The sequence below is a fragment of the Motacilla alba genome, chromosome 5 (assembly GCF_015832195.1).
Source record: "Motacilla alba alba isolate MOTALB_02 chromosome 5, Motacilla_alba_V1.0_pri, whole genome shotgun sequence".
NCBI lineage: Eukaryota > Metazoa > Chordata > Aves > Passeriformes > Motacillidae > Motacilla > Motacilla alba.
Window position 1 is genome coordinate 52,803,417 of NC_052020.1, and position 21,669 is coordinate 52,825,085.

The window sequence follows — 21,669 nt, forward strand, 5'->3', positions numbered from 1 at the left end:
TTCCTCAGGCTACTTGCTAGGTTGTGTGTATGGAGTAGAGGACAGATGGGTCAGAATAGGGAAGGGCAGATCCTCAATTTGGTCACCTACTCTGGTTTAGTGACCAGACATGACAGGAGTTCCCTCAGGTTGGACCTGCTCAGGGAGCAGGGAGCTTCCAACTCCAAGGAGATGTGGGGAAAGATGTCTTGGAGACCAGTGGAGGACAAAATGTCATTTGTCTTGTCAGCTTTACTGTCCACAGTGGAGGCTTTACATCACCAGGAAAGCCTTCAGAGATAAGTTCTGTTTCCCTTTTGCTATGTCAGAGCAGACCACAGGTGGCAGAATGGAAATTGGATTAGTTGGGGTGACACTTGTATTTCTGGTATCTAACATTGTTATATCTGTTTAGAGATTTCTTTACATTTCGGTTGACTTCTTATATTTCTTATTGTTAAAAGTGTTTGCACAGAGCTCACAGAGTGTAACTATCCAGGTACTAAGTCTGTTCAGCTGAAAATACAGCACTCATGAGCTCTTTTGGGTAGAATGACCTATACCTGAGAAAAGTAGTTATCAGTTAATTGGTTTACAATTTTCTAAGTAACAAAATGACTTACCATACTGTAAATACACAGGCAGATAAATTAAATTATTGGTACCTTTGTATGTGTACATTCAGACACATTTTAAGTGTGGACAATAACAGGAGCATATTTATTATCTACATGTACCATGAGTGCATGAGAGTGAAAGCACAGCTTGTGGTGTAAAATTCTGCAAAAAAACCGTGGTGGTTTCTTTAAATAATCCTAGTGTTTTAATTTTTTTGCACAGGGACAACAAGTTGACAATGTTGTTGAGGGAATCACTTGGGAATATCAACTGCAGGACTACTATGATTGCACACATTTCTGACTCCCCAGCCAATTATGCAGAGACTCTCACAACTGTTCAGCTTGCATCGCGAATCCACCGCATGAGAAAGAAAAAATCCAAGGTTGGTCCACAAACAAGCAGAAATTAATTCATTTGAAAATGAGTTTTCCTAACCTCTCAGTAGGGGAACATGGGATTTCTCGGTGGTAGGAAGTAATACAAAATGCATAAAATCTCAGGAGAGGAACTGACAAATGACTTGGCACTGAGCCATCATCCTGCCCCCAATCCTTAATCCTGAAAGTCCCTTCTTTTTGTTTCAAACACGTATTCTTCCTTTGCTTACACGTGGAACTATCTCAAAAGCTTCTATCAGTATTAAATAAAAATCAATAGAAGAGGAACAGAAAACAGAAAACTTATTGAGGAGAAAGATAATGCATAATATTTAATGAAAATTATCTGAAATGGTGTGATTGTTATATTATTACTAATACAGTAAAATCTATGTAGCATGTTATTTTAATTTACCCTTCCCTCTAATATTTTCCCACTAGATGTAGTTATGATAGTGTTCACAAAGCACAGATTTTGTTGCAACTTGACATTTTAATCACTTTCTGTACATGTATATGCTTATTTATCAATTGCTACTAATAAAATTACTGTTACATGTCATTTGCAGTATGCATCCAGCTCGTCTGGAGGAGAGAGTTCATGTGAGGAAGGACATGTCCGGAGACCGCCCCATTTGCGACCATTCCACCCACGAACTGTTGCCCTTGACCCTGACCTTCCTGTCCTAAATATATCCAGTGATCCTGATTATTCCTCCAGCAGTGAACAGTCTTGTGATACTGTCATCTATGTTGGTCCCAACGGTGCAGCTTTGTCTGACAGGGAATTGACAGATAATGAAGGTCCACCAGAGTTTGTTCCCATTATCCCGTCCCTAAATAAGAAGAGAAATAAAGACAGTTCTGCTATTAGTAGGAGTTCTGACAAGGACCATTTCAAATGCAACACTTTTGCTGAACTGCAAGAAAGATTAGAGTGCATTGATGGAAGTGAGGAACCCATGAAATTTGCTTGTGGAGAAATCTCTGTTGGGTCGAATTGTAGTCCTGTTCCTGGAAGTACAGAAAATGCACAGTCTAAGTTGATAAAGGAAAAAGTATCCTCTCCTTCTGGAGGCTTTAAGAAACCGATTTCACAAGAAACTGCATCTCCCAAAAAAGGATACAACCTTCCTTTCCAGGCTGTTGCACCAAGGGGTGGCAATGGCAACTGTCAAGAAAATAGCACACCTCACTTGAAAGCAGAGCTTTCCAAGCTGCAGAGCAGAGCTGACAACAAAATAATAGACTCTATCCTAGAGGAGGAGAGAGAGACAATCACTGATTCTCTGCAGACTACAAGGTGTAGCCCTTTGAGGAATCCAGAGCAGAACAAGGCCACGGCTGAATGTGTCACTAAGGAAAAGTCCTTGTACATGAAGAGACCCTTGCCAAGCCCAGCACCTCCCCCTCCACAGCAGAGAGAGCACTCCCCAAGCTCCAAAGCTGAGAATTTGGAGCTGGACAATAGCAATGCAATTCGGACTCCTCCTGTGGGAATGAGCAAACAGATGGGAAACAAACCTGAGCAAAACCCTTTAGGAAGCACATTCCTTGTTGGTAGCAACACCCAGAGTCAGTCAGGTGCGATAGAGGTACACAGCTTCAGGTCAGCATTCAGAGGGAAATGTTTTGATCGGGATATACTGACCACCACAGTGACTTTGCAGCAGCCTGTTGAGCTGAATGGAGAGGATGAGCTTGTTTTCACAGTGGTGGAAGAGCTCTCTATTAGTGGAATTATGGATAATGGGAGACCTTCCAGTATCATTAGCTTTAACAGTGACTGCTCCCTTCAGGCCCTTGCATCGGGTTCGAGGCCAGTCAGTATTATCAGCAGCATAAATGATGAGTTTGATGCTTATACCTCACAGGAGACTTCTACTGGTGTAAATATTGATATTGTTGTGCCCTTTGCTAAGGATCCCTTTACCAGCAGCAGACGTTCCTCCATCAGTTCATGGCTTAGTGAAGTCAGCATTTGTACAATTGAAAGTGATGGAGCCCAGTCTAGTGACAGTTTTGTTGCACAGTCGTCTTACAACTGTAATAAGTCCGAGGAACCCTTCAACTTGGACTCATCCCATTTATGTGTCCCTCTGAAAAGTGCTCTGAATGACAGTGGATTTTGCTTCTCTGAGCTGGAGAGTGAGAGCTTGAGTTCCAGCAAGCTTTCCTCAAGCATCAGTAAAAGCCCTCAAACCTCTGAAACTACCAAAGCATCTCAGATAAAAAGTGCTTTTTGTGTCACTGATCAGCCAGTAAAAATCAAATTTAGTAATTCTCGTGATGCGCCTGTGATAGAAACAATACATTCTAGTCTTCCTAGGAAAACAAAAACTACCTCTTCTCCAATCCACAATAATACTGTCCTCAGCTATAAAGAGCTGCAGAATCCACATGGTATATTTGAAGATCCTTGGCTGTTACGCACTGATTATCACTTGGAAGCAAAACCTGCAGAGTCGCTGCTGTCTCCAAAACCTCACACGTTTGGTACTGAGAAGCAGCCAGAAAAAGCTGCCCAGGGTTTTGGCACAGCGTCCAGGCCAACAAAGTCACAGACTATGCTCGCCTGTTCGCAGAGGGTTGTGGATGGTTGTGAAATGGCCTGCAAATCCTCCAGTGGAGCTGCCAAGAAGTCAGAAATTGGGATGAAGATGCCACAGCTGAAGAGAGGAGCCACCACACTGGGAGTGATGCCAGTGTCACATGCTAACAGTACTTTGCCAGAGTGTGTGACCCGAGGGAATTCGGATGCTCCCTTGGCCACTGGCAGCTTGAAATCGTCCCTGGGAAAGAAGAACACACCACAGAAATCAACCATGTTGCTCAGACCAGGTGGGCCAACACCTCCAACACCTCCTGTTCGTAAATCGAGCCTGGAGCAGAAACCTGTTGGTCTGGGTAATGGTGGGGGGAAAGCCTCTGGCCTGGACTTTGCCAGAGCTGCCACGCCAAAGGCTGAAGATGAAGCAGATTTGCGGTTGAAAGCTGGCTCTTACTTTAGTGAAAGCGCCAGCTGCAAAATGAACTTGAAGGGTGACCACTCTTTGCCCAAGATGACGTCCAGTTTAAAGGTGAAGTCGTCAAAGAGTGAAACTGTGCACCGATATGGGAGCCACATGTCTCTGGAGAGGTGTGACAGCCTGACATCAGTTGGATCTAAAGCAAGCATGGTGAGGGACAGTGGGAGCACTGGCAGCAGCCGTGCAGGGCGCTCTGTTCCCAGGCTGGGGGTCCCTCCTGTTGCTTCCAGTATGGGTTTACCGCTGCCCTTCACCACCCCTGCACCTGGTAAAAACAACCAGGCAAAACCCACAGCTAACCAGAAGGTGCAAGCCAATGGGAATAAAAACCGGGGCCTCTCTGCCAGTGGGTCAAAGTCTCTCAGCTCCTCTGTGAAGTCCCTGGCACAGCCTGCAGGGAAGGGCTCTGGCGTGGCCCCTGGTGGGAAGGCAGCCCCCCGTTCTGTGCAGCCTGTCAGCGGCAAACCCGGCCGCGGGACCATCATGGGCACCAAGCAGGCCATGAGGGCAGCCAACAGCCGCGTGAACGAGCTGGTGTCGGGCGGCTCTGCCAAGGCGGGACACTTCCGAGGCTCCACTGACTCTGACAGTGGCAATGACAGTGGCATCAACCTCAGTGACGAGAAGTCACAGATGCCGGTGCTGCCGTCTCCCTACAGCAAGATAACGGCGCCGCGGCGGCCGCAGCGCTACAGCAGCGGGCACGGCAGCGACAACAGCAGCGTCCTGAGCGGGGAGCTGCCACCAGCCATGGGGAGGACGGCTCTCTTCTACCACAGTGGGGGCAGCAGCGGCTATGAGAGCATGATTCGGGACAGCGAGGCCACTGGCAGTGCCTCCTCAGCACACGACTCCATGAGCGAGAGTGGGATGTCCTCCCCAGGTCGGATGAGGAGCCTTAAATCCCCCAAGAAACGATCAACAGGTGAGACGTGAAGGTGTTTGCTGGTGCCAGGTGTTCACTGGTGCTCCACTGCATGCTGAGAATGGAGGTGTTTTGTGGCATCTCTGACAGAGAGGAGAGGAGGTTTGGAGGGAGCTCAAAGCAGGGAGGTGGACTGACTGCACGCGCTTGTGTGTGCATGTGTATTGCTGTGACAGCAGCTACTTGTCATTTATTTTACTTCAAAGCTGCAGGTGTGACACAGGTGCTGTGGTGGAGAGGGCAGGAGAGGTGTGGGTGCCCCGGGGTGCCGGCAGCCTCCCTGTGAGGGACGAGGCAGCAGGTGGCTGCGGGCAGGTGGGGAGCATTCCTTCCTCCCTCTGCAGGGCCAGGGCCAAGCTGGCCTAAATAGGAGGGTGTTATGGGTGGGTTGGGAAAAGTGAGGTGCTGGCTGAGTGCTGATGAGTTTTTGTGAGGATTGAGTGAGTGATCCTGGAAGACTGGTGAGAGAGAAGGGCAGTGAAGAGAGGAGGAGCTCTGCTGCTCGGTGTCTGTGAGGCAATGGCAGAGAGATAGGCTAGGACTGCAGTTTAGAAACAAAGGAATAGGCCAGGAGCGGAGAAGAGTGTGAATTAATGAGGATTGCTAAATGTGCATTAGATTACCCAAAGATAAGGCTTAGAGCAGTAGTGTGTGTCTGTAAGATGCAGTGACTCTTAGGTTAATGCTACTAGCTAATCACAACACTATTATATTGCACTCTTATACTAAGAAATTTTAGGCTCTGTGTGTGGATACTATACACAGTAGGAAACTGACTGGGAGAGTTGCTTGGAAGAGGCAACTCCGGCTCACTGTGTCTGGGCACACCAAGTAAAGGTGCGCATATAGGGACCAGGTCCCCTTTCCTTCCCTCTGGTGCCTTTTCTTATTGCTCTCACTGCTGGTGCTCATGTAAGTGCAGCTGCAGTCCAAGTGTGTTTGTAGCCAGCTTCAAAATCTGGCTCATGTGGTTGGTGTTACAGTGTTCATTTCTCAGATCTAGGCTGAGATCCTGTGGTATTGTAATGAACCAATGGCAACCAGTGCCATGTAGATCATGACCAGCAGCCTCCTTCAGCAACCTGGGCATACTGACTGCTGGAAATATAGTAGGAACTAATATCAGCAATGTGCTGGATCTGAACTTCTGGTTGGAACGTGGCAATTACTGCAATCCCTGTAGATACCCACGATGCTCAGTTCTGGCAGTAAAACCAAATGAATGAAGTTGATCTCATGGGGCTTTCTGGTCAAGGAAACTGAGTTGCTTCAGCAAGTGATAAATCATTTTGGAAACTTAGTGCAATATTTGCTGCTCTTCTCTTTCCATAGCATATCTGCCTCTTAAACCTTTCCCACAAATCAATATTAACAGCTGTGTAAGTTGCACACATATTGAGAAGGCATTACCCACTGATGGATTTGTATTTGTTTTTGCCCCAGGAAATACTTATAAGGTCTTTAAAAATGACAAACTATTTCTTTTTCCAGTTGTAATTGCTCTATATCAGTAAATTATGTATTACTTTTTTGGAGTGCTGTAGACTTTGAGAAAATAATGTGTTTTATGCATGAAATGCGGTTTGCCAGGGAGTGCATCAAATATTTCTTACAAGAAATGTTTGGTTCAGACCTATTATTGTTCTAAAATAATTGTAATCTTTGCACATTATTCGATATTCTTGGAGTGACTTATGTAACACCAGACTATGTTGGAGTCTCTGGATTTAAGGACACCTCCTACTCCCATGTATGTCACTGAAAACTGTCTCCTTATCCTGTAATGGAGAACTGATGTTACCCTGGCTTGTACAGAAGAAGAAGATGAAGTTTGCTTGCTTATTGCATGTGTTTTACCACATCTGTTTGGTGTCCTCCTCAGAGGGATCTCCTGTCACCAGAGTAGTTACAGAGTCAGGGTTACAGTGTGTGGCTTTGTCCGACAGGACAGTAGTGATGTTTCAGGCTGAATGGATTGGGGTTGTGAGAACGGTTTTGAAGAAGTGGAATCAAGTCTTCCCCTTTTGAAAACATTCCTGTTTTGTTCTTGTTACTAAGAAATCAGCAAGGATGTAATTAAGAATGAGAGATGTTTTTCTTAAGAACATGTAAAGCAGGTAACTTTTGGGATATCACTGGAGGTGTGTTGCTTTGGGGGTACCTGCTGGGATTTTGCCTTCATTTCACATTGGAGTTCATGACAGGACTTATCTGACAGCCTTGACTTGTGCTTACATCTCCTGTAGGGGTCTCAACCCAGAAGTTATTTTGGCAGCATTGTCCTTTGAGCAGAGCTGCCTTATCTGTTTGATGTGCTCCCTGTTGTGAGAGCAGAAGAAACAAGAATCTTCACCTCCAATTAGTTTTTAATAAGAAGAGGCAATTAAGTACTAAATTTATTGTCACCAGTCACTGAAAGCCAGCTTACACTTACTGCTACCTTGTGCAATTTCAGCTTGTTTCTGGTGGCCTTCAGCCCTCTTCTTCTTGAGGATTAGACTGCAGGCTTGTTAATGTTGCCTGACCAGCTCTATGCATGTACTGATGCTTGAGACATGTACTGTAAAGGTCAGACTTTCAGAGAATGGTAAGAGAATAATCACAAAAAACACCTTTGGGCACCAGAGTGCCAGCTCTTGCAATCAAGAGCATCAGCATTTTTGAAGGATATAAATCAGTCTCTGCTTTATGAAACTTGAACCCTAGCAGAAGCATAATGGAGTAGTATGATTTTCTTGGAAAATCTGGGAGCATTCTATTGAAAGAGCATTCTACCAGAACTGGTGAGTTTTTTTATGCACTGAGCTTCTGGGTGTGAGATGTCTCAACATTAGAGGTGCTTAAGTTGCAGCTTGGTTGATGCCTTCTGAATGCCTCTCAATCCCACAAAATCACTGAAAACTGATGGTATTTAGCACCCTAAAATAGCAGTTCCTAGTTCTAGAGGGAAATGTTGGAGCTTTGCAAAGATTTGGTGCAGTGACAGGGATTTTAGATAACCTTGCTTGGCTTTAACTGGGAGAGCAGAAGATTTCCAGATAAGTAAGTCATTATCAGTATTAGTTTTAGATTATTCACTATCTCACTGCCTTTGCAAGGTAATGAATACCATTGTAGTCCACCAAAGAAAAATCAATCCAGGCAAAATATTTCTTCTGCAAGGAGAGAATAAAGAACTGATGTTTAGACATCTGCTTTGGGAGAGGAACTGCTGTTGCTCCCATCTGGGAACCAAGTGAAACCTACTTTGTCAAGGCAGTAACTCAGTTAGCAGCCTGAGGGTATTTTACTGAAAGGAAAAGATCAAGAAAAGCATTTCTTCTAAGTGTACTGAGAACCTAGATCTTTCTTTAATTCACTGCAGTATGTTCTGCATCGTGCTTGTCTCTTAGAGCCTGAGGAATGTTTGTTTTTGTGTTTTAGGTCTCCAGCGTCGCAGACTGATCCCTGCACCATTGCCAGATGCTGCATCCTTAGGAAGAAAACCCAGTGTCACTGGCCAATGGGTTGATCTACCACCTTTGCCAGGCACTTTGAAAGAGCCATTTGAAATTAAAGTTTATGAGATTGATGATGTGGAACGATTACAGCGACACAGACAAGAGGAAACTGAGGTCAGCACATATTTTACAACTGTAGACAACTTAAATTACAATATACAGACAAAGTCCTTGCTTGAATGCCAGAATGGTGTTCAGAAAATTGAGTGCAATTAAAGTACTATAATTATTAATTTTACAATTCATATGTTGGTGTACCCTTAACACAGAAAATGAAAATGATTACTGTCTAAGATTAATTGTGTCTAACATGACTGATGGTGTAAATGGAAGTTACCAATGAATACATTATGAGAAGACTTCATAATCCTAGCCTGGCTGGTGGAACCTTACAGCCTCCCTCAACGAAAGGGTCATTAACTCTTTATGTAATTGACAGGATTCCATTAAATCAGGGATATACTGAGTTTGACTTACTTGTATTGGAAAATACTTCAGCTAATTCTATTTTAGAGACCAGAATTCTATGTTCTACTGATGCCTGTTTCCCCTTTCTTTTGTAATAGCCTTTCCAGGATGTTGAGAAGGTAGGAATGCTTTTCAGAAAATAAGAATTCATGTTTTAGTATTAACTGTAACTCTGACATTATCATTAGGCTATGTTAATCATTTTCACTACTGGAAAAAAGAATTATCTATAAACAGGAGTAATTTCAGAATGTATTAAGAGGTGTTTGCTAATTCAGAGAAGTGCAACAAATGCTCAAGTTATGTAGCTTGCAGTTCCTCTAGATTAGAATCCATTAATGTAAACTTCAAATAAAAAGACCCCCCAAAAACCCATAAAAACCCCACAACCAAATAAAACAACCCACCTGCTCACTCTTACAAGTAGTGAGCTGGGAACAATTTTTGTCAGACTGTTATAGGCCAGCTCACAACAGGAAAATTCATGGAATGGTCTTTCTGTGTCTTAAAAGGGTCTGATGTATTTCCATACCAAGCTGAAGATACTGGAGAGGCGCCAGCAGCGAATCAGAGAAATAAAGGCAAAGCACGAATTTTTGAAGGAAGAGTTGGAAGAGACAAAGTGCAGGTTGATGATGGATCCAAATAAGTGGAAAGAAGACTGTAAGTGTTTTGCAAAAACAGCAGTGTGATCAGCCTCTAACAGATTTTCACCATGTCAGCAGTCCCACTGAAAAACTTAATCACTTGCTAAGATATTTTGCTGAATTGCATTCTAAAATACTCAGTGACTCAATCTGTGTTTCTGTAATATGCTATAAAACCATCCAAACAAACCGAAGAGAACATTAAAATGGTGCCGTTAATATTAAATGTAATTTTTATTATTCCTTTATTATTCTTCTTTCCAAAGAAGGAAAAAAAAATCTTTCCATATATCCATGTTATAGCTGGGAAATTGAGGCATGAGATTTGTTCCCAGACTGAGTATTGTGCCTAACTGAAGCCTCAAGGTAGAGTTCTGTATCTGCTGAACAAAGGGGGGAAAAAAGTCTTAGTTCAAGAGAAACTCTTGAACTTAGTTCAAGAGAAATTTTACTTGAACTCCTAGTTAAAGAGAAATTTTACTCTGCCATGTTGGCTGCTTTGTATAGAATAATGTTTTATGATAAGCTGTTTCTCTTACTCAGTAATTTTTGTCTGACAGTTGAAGTGGATCCTGATCTTGATAAGGAGTCACAGGAGTACCTGGAGGCACTGGAACAAGTGACAGAAGAGCTGGAGCAGTGTGTGAATCTGTGCAAGTCACACATCATGATAGTGACGTGCTTCGACATCGGGATCAGCGATGCGCAGGAGGCCGTGCGGGAGGTGGAGGTTTGAGGAGAGGTTTCTCAAGGGACTGAAGGAAGTGAGGCTGGGTCAGCCGACATGAAGAAGTAAACGGATAAAGTAGCTGGGAAGTGAAGGAGGAAAGGTGAAGACTAAAAAGCAACAATGAATGTTGTAAGAGAAGGAAACAGCTGAGGAGTGGGAATGTTCATAAATCATTTGGTGCCTCAATGTGACCTGAGCTGTACAAAGGTAAAAGTAGGAACAAGTATTGCTTCCACCAGAGGGAAGTGAAGAAATTTAGTACAAACCCTGATTTTAATTAACAAACACACAAACATGAAATGGAAGTGCCTTTAAAGTTCATTTGATTTTCATTTTTGTATTTGGTGCTAGAATTAAAGCCAGCAAACCTAAGCAGACCACAAAATGTATTCCTACGAAATATTTTATACTGTATAGTGTATTTATGACTATATGTAAAAACAAACAACATTGTAGCAAAAGCAATAAGTAAATTATGTTTTCATACCTGAACTTGCCTTCTTGTTTCATAGAAAAGCTGTTTTATGTAGCAGAATTAAAATTGTATTATAATTGTTTTCTTGGTTAGGGTTCAAGATATTTTTATGAACATTTATCTATTGAGAAGGAGTATTATGACATTTTGAAATGATTGTTTTACCTTCAGGTTTTGTATTATTACTTTTCCAGATCAAAAAAATGTTTGTTTTCCATTTTATATATACATATATAGATATATATTAACTGCTTACCTACTTCCTTGGTTACTAACCTCACTTTTCACAGACCTGGTCTTTTTTGGAGTCGTAAACTTAATGTGAGGAAGTCTACAAAAGGGCACTGTGGTTTGTTTTGGTTTTCTTTTTTCCTCTCTGACTGCAGGAATTGAGAATTATGTTTATTACCAAAACCATAAAACAAGCAAAAAAAAAAAAGGAGCAAAAAGTTTTTGTAAATGTTAAGTTAGGTCCATATTTTTATATAGTTTTGACTATAAATATAGCATTTGCATTTTGAACTTTTAAGACAAATAGTATATCTTTTTACAGTTTTTCTAAGGAAGGCAAACCCTCAGGATCAAGTTTATACATGCTGCATGAGATTTGTGCTTTTTTGAAGGAGGCCACTTAAGTGTGGAAACTATTGATAAATTGTTGCCAAACAAATACTTTTGAAAAGGTTTAATAGTGTATGTAATACCACATTTCATAATGAATCATATTTTCTAATCATCTTCCTTTTTATGGTTTTTTCAAATCCTTTGTATAAATATGTATTATAACAGCTTGCTTCAGTTTTTATCTGTGAATAAAAGATACATCTATTGTTACCAGTGCTTTTTGCTGTGTATGTGATTTTGGTATTCAGAAGAGGGAGGATGGTCTCTGGTACATTGCGTTAAATGTCACATTGCATTGTCTCTTTGCCCAAGAGGTGTGTAACTGGGAACAGAGCTCTGACATTCGTCATCATAAACCAATCAGGAAAGAGAGACAAAACACCAAAGGGTGAAATAAATAGCAGTGATGATACTTATATTCTCTTAACACTTGATAGTTTACAGAACAAAGACCGGCAGCTCACATACTTGTTTTCCCTGATGAGAAAAAGCAATTAAAAATGGGTCTGAAACCACAAGAATATTAGGAAGTGGAATCAGGCCCTGGGCCCCACAGGTCCATCATGGCAACCTGCTACATTCATTTCTCTGTGGCACTTCTGTGTTTGCTCCCTGGCTGGACAGCAGCTGTGCCTGGTCCTCAGATAGCTCGTGGTGCTGGCTGGAGCCTCCCAGGCAGGGTTAATGTAAAGCTTGTGCTTCTAGTGACACCATCTCTGTTTTCCAGCCATTTGGCCAAAAGGCAGATCTGTGGGAAGTTTTCCCCTCCCTCTTTTTCTCCCCTTAGGTAGCCCTAACAGCATGGCATCCATGCACTGTTTGCTTACCCTCACAAGAGGCCTCTGAGGTGGGGTAAATTCCTTCCTCCTCATTCTGCAGCTGGAGAAGTGGGAGAGTCAGAGCAGGAGTGTGATGCTTAAATAGCTTTTTGACTGCATGTGTTACAAAGAGTGCCCTTCTCTATCCCTCTCATTTATCCCTGGAAAAGAGTGCAGTGTGTTTGTTTACTGATACTTGGCGCTGTGTCTGGTTGTATGCAAGGGAATATGGCATCTAGAATTTCTGGAGGATCCCTTTGCTGATACCCTTAAATACCAGCTATATTTACTAACTTGTAAATTCCATCTAAATTTACTTTCTGTGTGCAGAAAGTCACAGTTCTTCAAATAGAGAATCAAAACCATGTAGTGATTCCATACACTGTGGGCTTTTCAGAGCAAGGATTAGATAAATAAAAACAACCAAAATAAAGGAGCAGCATGCCAAGGAACAAATATTTATTAGCAAAAGGGAAAACCTCCACAAACATGATGGCAAAAAGAGAATGTCTTGATGAGGAGCTCTGCACTTGGCATTTGGTTCTGCACTGTTGCCATTGCACTGTCCTCTGGAGATGCACATTTCAGTGGTGCTGTGGCAGGATGAGGTGACCTGTGGGACCTCTGAGCCCTGGGCACAGCAAGACTGGGCACACACTCTTCTTCATGGTAGCCTCCAACACCACCTTGAATGGACCCAAGGGGTTTTGTTTCTATTATTTATTTGCCAGCCACCTCATCGTTTCCTTGGAGGTCCTTCATTGTTTCTCCCTCACCCTGGCAATATTACCATTCTCTGAAATAAAAATCAAGCTGCTAATCATCCATCCCAGTTTTGATAAACATGATAATTTGTTTAAGTATTCCCCTGTATAGTGTTTGCGGATCAGACTTGCATCCTTTGATATTTTCTCCTCCTTTTCTAACTATGGTTATGTTTGCCACAAAGAAACAAATGAGACATTTCAGGGCTACTGAGTTCCACGTCAACATGGCAATAATATGCATATTAAATGCATTTAGCCTCTGGCTTGGTGGCACAAAGCAAGCATGAGATGCAAAATAAGATGAGGCACTGATGGATGAAAGACAGAGTTTTCCCTGTGCAAATACAATTCTTTATTGGTAATTGGGGGTAGTAAATTTTCTTTCATATCTCAAGACCTTTTAGCTTTAGATAATCTTATAGCTTACTGTTTTAGCTGTTGCAGTTCTGTCCAGCTAAAACTTACATATACTTAGTTTATTATTTGAGTCTATTTTACAAAGACTTAATTATATCGGATTACAGATAATAATTTCAAAATTAAACTGTGTGCATTATTTCGTTCCTTGTCTATTTAAATTTGATGATTTAAAATAGCCATTAAATTGCACACTCAAACACCTCATTGTGTTGAGCTTGTTACGGTATCAAATAAAACTTTAGAAACCCACTGGCTTTGGAGAGCTGCCTGAATAACTTTTGGCAGGGATAGTTCACACTGGAATTCTTTCTCCTTTGCCTGCAGTTCTTCCCGTGGAATCCCTCACCTTCTCCTTGCTGGGGCAACACTTTCTAGGTCCCTTCATGGCCCAGTTTATCAAACAGCTCACATCATACCTGTTTCTCAACAACAGGAAAAAATCATTGACAGCTGCTGGGATTTTTGGAACCAGTGCAATGGTCATTCAAAGCTTAAATACTAAATTTCAGGGACACAAATTCCCTTTTCCTCAAACCTCACATCTCACTAGGTTTCTCAAGGGGGCCAAAGGTGAGCCTGCCTGTGTGTGAGGGACAAGGAGTGGTGAGGTCCCCACATGGTCAGGCTGTTTCAGGAGGAGATGAAGTATGGGCAGGAACAGAAATCAAGTGACAGGGCAGGACTCTCATCTGGTGACCAGGGAATGGAGAAAGTGAGGAGGAACTTGTGTTCTTGACATGGCCTCCAAGCTTACTTTTGCCTTTTCCCATTCAATAATCATGGTTCAATACATAAAACTACTCCTGGGAGATGGGATTTCAGCTGGGGGCATTGCTTCAAGTGTTTGGAATTGCAGTTAGTACAAACATAGATTCCTTACAGAGAAATAAGATGCTCTGTAGACAAAAACTTGTCTAATATATGTGTAAACTCTTTTCCCATGCAGTGCTTCTGGTCTTACCAGATCCAGCTAAGGCAGTTCTAGGACACTGTAACTGCAAGATTGAAACATCAGTACTAAAAGAGAATGCAGTAGAAATATAAGATTGTGAGTTCTTTTCTCAGCATACAGAAAATGTTTCATTTCTTTCTATTTCAAGGTACCCTTGTATTCTCTTTCTAGTTATAAACTCACGTTTTCCAGTCACTTGCATTTTATTTTTGAAGTTATGTGTGGAACATAACTCCACAGGCAGCTGTTCTATAGTGTGGCTATAGGCAGGGTTTAAGACAAAAATGTTAGCTATAAGATGACCTCTGTATCAGATGTCCAAGCTGGCAGAAGTGGACATAAATAAAAAATGCTTTCACATTAGGGACCCAGTTCACTACAGCACTTAAGCACCTGTTTAAGCAAGCAAGTAAATCTGGTCTGTATCCAGCAAAACACTCCAATTTTGGCTTATATCCCATTGACTTGGATAATTTTTTTTGCCCCAGGGCTTCAGATGGTGTAAATTCCTTTAGCAGTGGTTCAGCGGAGCTACCCTGACTTTCACCAGATGAAAATCCTGCTAAAAACATTGTATTTATCAGTGGTATTTAGGAGAAAGGAAGGATATTGATGTGCAATGATATCACAAGCGCAAATTAGCAGAAACTGCCTTCCAGGCTGCTCCTGTATGTAGCATCTCATGGCTTCATGCAGAATTTGACTTGCAGAAATATGCTTGTGGAATACACCGAATAAGACATAACCCTTGACAGTGTAAATGCGCAGAGATTTATTATCACACCTGAGGGGAACTACTGGATGACAGGGTGTGTTTGGCATGACGGTGACCTTAGAGTAGCTTACTGGGAAGCCAATGGCTTCACTCCTTGTTTCCCTGCCCAAGAGCCTCCCCACAAGGAGGCGGTGGGTGGGACAGCTGGAGCATGGAGCCAAGAGGAGGGGAATATTTCAAAGCAATCCACACAGGGACTCTAGGTGATGCACTCCCTCAGCAGCCTGTCTTTACCCTTGTTTATATGTCTTTTGCTTCTGCATTTAGCTTGAGACAGGTGATTCCTGGTTTTAGTATTTTCCTGGGACTCCCATATGAGACAGAAGGGCAGGTATCACTGGACTGCATTCCACTGTGGGGTGGAGAGTAAAGGGATGCTCTTACAGCAGACAAATAACATTTCTGTCATCTCTTCACTGCATCCAGACTTCTTCAGTAGCATAATTTACTTGCTGCACTTTTATGTTAATATTCTTTCTTGAGACTAGGACCTTTCAAATCTTGATTGTAAGGAGGCCTCTCTGAGACAGGTTTTGTTTGTTTGCTTTGTCTTCCAAGTGAACAGCCCAGGCCCTGGCATGAACCAGTGCAACTTCACTCTGCCAAGGTTTTGCTTCATTTATTTCTTTAACGTAAACATTTATTCAGGAGCTTCCCATCAGGTCTGGAAAAGGACAGCAGCAGCTCTTTTCCTGCTTGGGCTTGAAGGGATAACTAAAAGAGCTTGCCCTGACCTATTAAAGACTAGGTGTTGGAGTTCTGCTGTTGACTTCAGTAGGAAAAGATCCAGGTCACTAGTTAACTCCTGGCATCTCTGGTGTTAAAGCAATATTAGATGACCAGAAGGAGCAAAGCCTTCGTTCCCAGGGTAGGGAAAAAGCAGGTCCTGCCTCCTTGTTATCTGGCTTTCCTACCTGAGGTCAGCAGATTGTCTCAGACTCTGCCCTTCAGTGCGTCAGGGATCTAAATCAGGCTCTGGAGTTCCTGCACATGGCTCACGTGACTCTATTTAAAGCACATTTTAATTGATCTGACCTTGTATAGGAAATACCTTTGGAATCCTCGTGTGCTGCTCTCTGGGAGGCAGGCACAGTGCTTCAGGGCATAGGCAGTAGAGAAATAAGCAGACATTTTAGAGTTTGGCCTTTGACTGGAAAAACTGACTTTTAAATATTGTCTCTTTCCCTTTGCCTGCAACCATGACCCTCCATTTGTCAGCACCTGGCAGAGATACACTTACAAATGCTGCTTGTTTTGAAGAGTGCCACTCATTTTGTTGTATATTACCATTTAAATGAGTTACATTTGTACCTAAAGGCTTCAGTCTCATGGGGCTAAGTGCTGTACAAACACAATTTTTTAGCCTAAATAGACAGGGAACGAGAGGGAAGGACAAAGTGGACTACTGTGTTTGCCTTCAAATTGAGCTCATAAAAGTTCTTAAAAATATGTTTCCTCCAATGCCCTTTGCTGAATACAGAGAAAAACATTCAGCTGTGGCCACTGAAACCCTACAGACAGGCTCCAATGGGCTGCCATTTTCAAACTGCTCAGTTTTCAAAGTGAAGATAATGTTACTTATTTATGCAACAGGAAATGAGGGAGAGCTTTGATTCAACTTTTGGGGAGAGAAACAGGAGGAAAATATAATGGTGTATGCAAATACATCCATAATGGAAGAAAATGCCAGTACATGGGTTGTACACTTTGCAAAGCTGTTCATTCTGGGCAAGCGCAAGGGAGTGGAGTGTGTTGCTCCCCTGTTTATATCCTTGGTCACATTTCTGCTCAGCCCATTCCAACCAAATGATTTGCAAACCCCCTATCTATAGCTTTGATGTAGAAATTTTCTAAAACACTTTTGCTAGCACAATGTTTCCCTGTTTTCTCCTTTTCCCAGTTTTTAAGTGTTCGAGTGTCAATTCTTGCTGTTTCCTCTTTGGATGCCTCACCTGGTCTCTGATCTACTCTTTAGTTTCTAAACTCTCTCTCCCTTTTCTTCCTGCTCTTATTTACTAATAATCCTGTTGTAAATGCAGTTTACTATTAGGTATTGTGCAATGGTAGTGAAGTTTCTTAATGGGGTTGTCCTTGAAAGACAGGTGACCCAACACAAACCAAGATTTGAAATAGCATTAAAGCATTAAACTTCAATGACATGTCTCACTTATTTTTCCTCCAAAATGAGAACTAGGAAATCTATCCAGGTCTAGGTAAGGAAGGTCTTCCAATATACTGACCACACACTGACTAGCTTACCATAGCACCTAAAGATCCCTTTTCAGGTGTATAAATTGTAAATATAGGATTGAATTTTTTTTGTAAAACAAACCCCTCCACTGTGTGGATGTGCTGTTTGAATCGCTGATGTTATAAAATCCATTAATGTAGTAGATAGGTCTGTATATGTTGGGAATATGGGACAGGAATCTTGGCTCTGTGTGCACCAGGCATGCAGCTCTACAGTCCTTGTCCTCCAAGGCCTCTCCCCATTAGCAGTGTTAATAATCAGGCTGGAAAGGAGCACAGCAGTCTGACAGCTCTGAGTGCAAACTAACTGGAACCCTTTGGAAACACTAGGGCCCTGCCTCCCTCTCCCTGGCAAAAGCCTCTCTCTGCTCTTTGCATGGATGCAGCTGTTTAATAGTTTTCCAGCTGATGGTAACTGAGGGGCAAGGCTGCTGGCAGCACACGAGGACCAGTGCAAGTTGTTGCATGCATTTAAAGTGGCTGCCACTTGTGTTGCTGCTTACACAGAGCCGCCGATGCTTTGCAGGGGGTGATTTATCTGCAGCCTACCCCAGCAACACGCATGCAGTAGCATGCTGTTTGTATGTAGGTTTGAAATGTGGCAATACTTCAATAAAGCCAGTGTGGCTCTGTGTTTACAAAGGTGTAACATCAGCCTTGCCTTTGCTGTGCAATCATCTTATCAGAGTGAATGAGTGATGAGTTTTGCCAGCCTGCAGCGCACTGGCATGAGCTCTTCCAAGGAACCTGCTGCTCCTTTTCCTTTCTGAAGTGCACCCACGTAGGCTGGGGAGGGTCAGTGCATGACTGAGCAGCTCCACTGGTTGACAGAAATATCTGTGGCAACCAGACCAAAATTCAAGTTCTCCTGCTAGTTCTGTCTTTGGGAAGTCCCGGGGCTAGTTTAGCAATGTCACAGATGTCAGTGCCAGCATGGCAGGACCCTGTAGGCCACCTGAAACCTGCCAGTTTTTGCCATTACTATGCTGCATTTGACATTTTATAGGTTTTAAACCATTTAATGTCAAGATGGGAGTTTTGTTAGCATTTACATGCATCAGATGATGAGCACTCCCATTGCCCGGGGGATGCGAGAGTGATGAAGAAATAACAGATTTCCCTGTGCATTTGGAAAAAGGAGTGAAAAGGCTGTAGTCTTTATTTGCACGCAGAGAGGGGAGTGGTGACCATGTGGAAGGACTCGGCTTTGTACTGCAGCCAGCTAAAGTGACAACTTGACAGCCCTGGCAATGTGCTGGTGACTCACCACACCTATCAATCCAACAAGAGCTGGAGATTTGCTCTGTACAAAAAGAAACTGCTCTTTTTATTTGCTTTATGTTGATTTTTGCCTCCTCTAAGATGCATGATGAACCAAGGATGGTGGTAAAATGTTTCATACCTTAGCAAACAAGCACCCATTTTGTCCAAACCTGAACTTGTCCAGTGGCCTTTGAATAGAAACACAGTTTGCTTTTTATATTGGGTGTTTCAGACATGTTCTGACTGCATCATAAAATGACAGTAGGAAAACTGCAGAACACTAGAGCAGAAGACAGCCTGTGGCTATTAGTAACTCTCCCTGAGTTGATTGCTCTGCACTAGACCAGCACCATTCCCACAGACACCAGTAATACTCTCAATATTAATATTAAAGCAAGAGAGCTTTGTCTCATGGCTTGCACTTCAGGCTGTGCATGGTATCTGGCACGAAGAGCAGAGTAGCATGAGTAGCACGGTTTCTTATGGACTTATAACCCCCTCCCACTAAAGCTGATCTCCTAACATGCTCCCAGTGACAGTCCCAGCAGACAAAAGGCAGTGTGTGCCTTGGCTAGTGCAGAGCAAATTGTATGCTGGCTGCCTGGCCAATTGCTGCCACAGGGATAGTGAGATGCCTGACTTGCCTCCCCTTGGTGGAGGAGTTAATTTCCTCCTCTATCTCACTGCCAGTTTTTGTGAAACCCTGTGGGAATGTAATTATCACTGAGATTTCTGTCCTTGATCAGATCTGTTTGATGTTAGCCAACCCTTCTCCCAGTTACTGGGGAAAGGGGGAGAGTGGTGAGATGTACAGTGCTGTTGAATAATAGGGATCAGCAGTTAGATGCATTCCTATGTGCAGCATTTATCTAAATAATTTGCTTTCAGAGCTGAGCATGGTATTAGAACAGAAAAATACACAATGAAGCTACACAGTCCTGAGTGATTCAGTGACTTCTTGTCCTAAACCTGAGGTCATCTGCCTATAATGAGATCTGCCTCTAATGAGATACATCTGGAATAGGGTTTTGCTATTCTCAGTAAATAACACCTTTCTCTGCTTTATTCCCAGGAATGAATTGTAAGTAGCTGAGAGGAGAGAGTATCAGTGCAGCCAGTCCTTCTGTGCTCTGTGGAGTTAGAAAAGCTGAAAACAGCACTGTCCTGGCATTTGCTTATGAGGATTTCTGACAGCTCCAGCTTCTGGTTACAGATTATGCTGGCACAGGTTTACCTGAGAGTACACTCAGGCAAATGTTTGAAATTAGATCAGTATTGATGAAAAGAGGATTTGGTCCTCATTCCTTCATTCAGGAAATCACCTGTGTTTTAGAAAGGATGCTCACACACCATCTTAGCTCCCTGCCATGCTTCAGGAGGCACTTCTCTAATTTACGGGCTTCGTGCACATTATTGAATGGTACGGAATTAACTGGAGGTGAAAACAATTCTAGCACATTTCTTCAGCTGCTGGCAATACATGTAACTCCATTGTCTTTAATAACAAGTGCTAATTTTACACCTGTTAAGGACTTGATAAAGAGCGGCTTGGCAGTGCTGTGCCTTCTGGGGTAGATAATGAGCCATTTTGTATCTCTCAGTCCTGGCTTTCTCACTTGCTTGTGCTGGCTGGAGTGCTAGGAGGGTGAGATGTGGATTTTATTTGCTGCCAAGGCGCTTATGTTATTATTCTGCCTCTCCCTTGCTGCTAGTAGCCATATGGGTGACTCTTCTGGGAATGTGTGGGCCCTGTGTTTTGACTTACAACCCTGTGTGAATGGTTTTCTTGACCGGCATGATAAATCTTAATATGAGGAGAACATTTGAAAAAAGTCTTGACTTGCACATACCTTTGTCTCAAAAAGTGAAGGGAGCTTTGGAGGAGTTCTAGTGAGAATTTTTTGAAGTCAGTAATTGTATGGGCCATCTGCTGTGAGGGGGAGAGCTGAAAAATGGTAGGTATTGTCTTAAGTGTGCGTAATCCAATTTTTTTTGTGAATGCAGCCTTTAATCACAGCTCTTGCAAAGTGAGGCATCTGCTTCTGAATTTAAGTAGCTGAGACTAATCAGACTAATTCAAGTCTTTCTGCAATAGGCCTAACTGATCAACCTAATATCTTTGCAAAAAAAAAAGAAAAAGAGAATAATTGTTTATTTATGTTACTCTTTACAATAATGATGATGAATATTTTAATCACTTTGCAGGGTAGTCTTGAAAGTTGATATAGAAATTTGTTTACAAAATACACCTGTTCTTATTTGTTGTTACTTCAAAGCCTGCAGTGTGCTTAAAGGGAGAAGAAAGTGCTGATGTGTGTACTTCCTACTGGAGTCCTCTTATTCTCATCATTGTGCAAAAAGTTATGTTAGTTTGGAATACAACTTAGCCTGAAGTGTGTGTGAAGTATTCTAATGCAAATTGCTAATTTGAACTGAAGTATTTAGTGTAAGGAGAAGTTTTCAGTTAAGACTTTTCTCATGTATGTCAAGCCTTCTGACATGCATTCAGTACGTTTTGCAAATATTAAACCAAGCTATTATTAGAAAAGTGCTATTGAGGGTAAACTGAGGAAAAGCAAAGGCATAATGAGTTAGAAAAGCAAGTATGTCTTGGCTTCTTGTTCCTCACTCTGGCTGTTGGAAGATATACCACATCCCACAGCTTCCAGTCTAATACTGCCTGGACCTGCCCAAATGTTTTTGAATCAAATACAGAAATGTTATTTACAGGACAAAAATGCGTTTCTGAGAAAAGAGTGCTTATCACTGTAACACTTACAAATCTGAATTCTCCTCAACTTGCCTCAGGTAGGAATTCACTGATATTTTTACAATTGGATATTGTCACATTCCTGAAGAAAGTTAATGTGGATGAAATGATTAATTTTGTTATTCATATAGACACACATTCAGGCAGAAAATTGTGGTAGCAACAACATTGCATTGCTCTGCTTTGTGATCTTGTTAAAATAAGGTGTTTTATTTGCTGGTGTTGAAAGCTAGGACAGACCCCCCCCCCCCCCCCCCCCCCCCCACCTCTTATAGCTTC

At 42.4% G+C, this 21,669-nt stretch overlaps 1 protein-coding gene across 3 annotated transcripts in view; it reads left to right on the forward strand.

Moving 5' to 3' along the window:
- Positions 1 to 11,585, forward strand: part of KIF26A (kinesin family member 26A) — a 93,836-nt gene extending 82,251 nt beyond the window's left edge. For 2 of the 3 annotated variants that reach the window (XM_038138396.1, XM_038138398.1), the window contains 6 exons: positions 820 to 982; positions 1,547 to 4,931; positions 8,355 to 8,545; positions 8,998 to 9,018; positions 9,412 to 9,562; positions 10,107 to 11,585. In XM_038138396.1, the coding sequence (XP_037994324.1) occupies positions 820 to 982; positions 1,547 to 4,931; positions 8,355 to 8,545; positions 8,998 to 9,018; positions 9,412 to 9,562; positions 10,107 to 10,282 (4,087 nt within the window). In that variant the 3' untranslated portion in view covers positions 10,283 to 11,585. The remainder of the gene's footprint in view (positions 1 to 819; positions 983 to 1,546; positions 4,932 to 8,354; positions 8,546 to 8,997; positions 9,019 to 9,411; positions 9,563 to 10,106) is intronic. The other variant, XM_038138397.1, reaches the window with a different exon arrangement.
- The last annotated feature ends 10,084 nt before the right edge of the window (positions 11,586 to 21,669 follow it).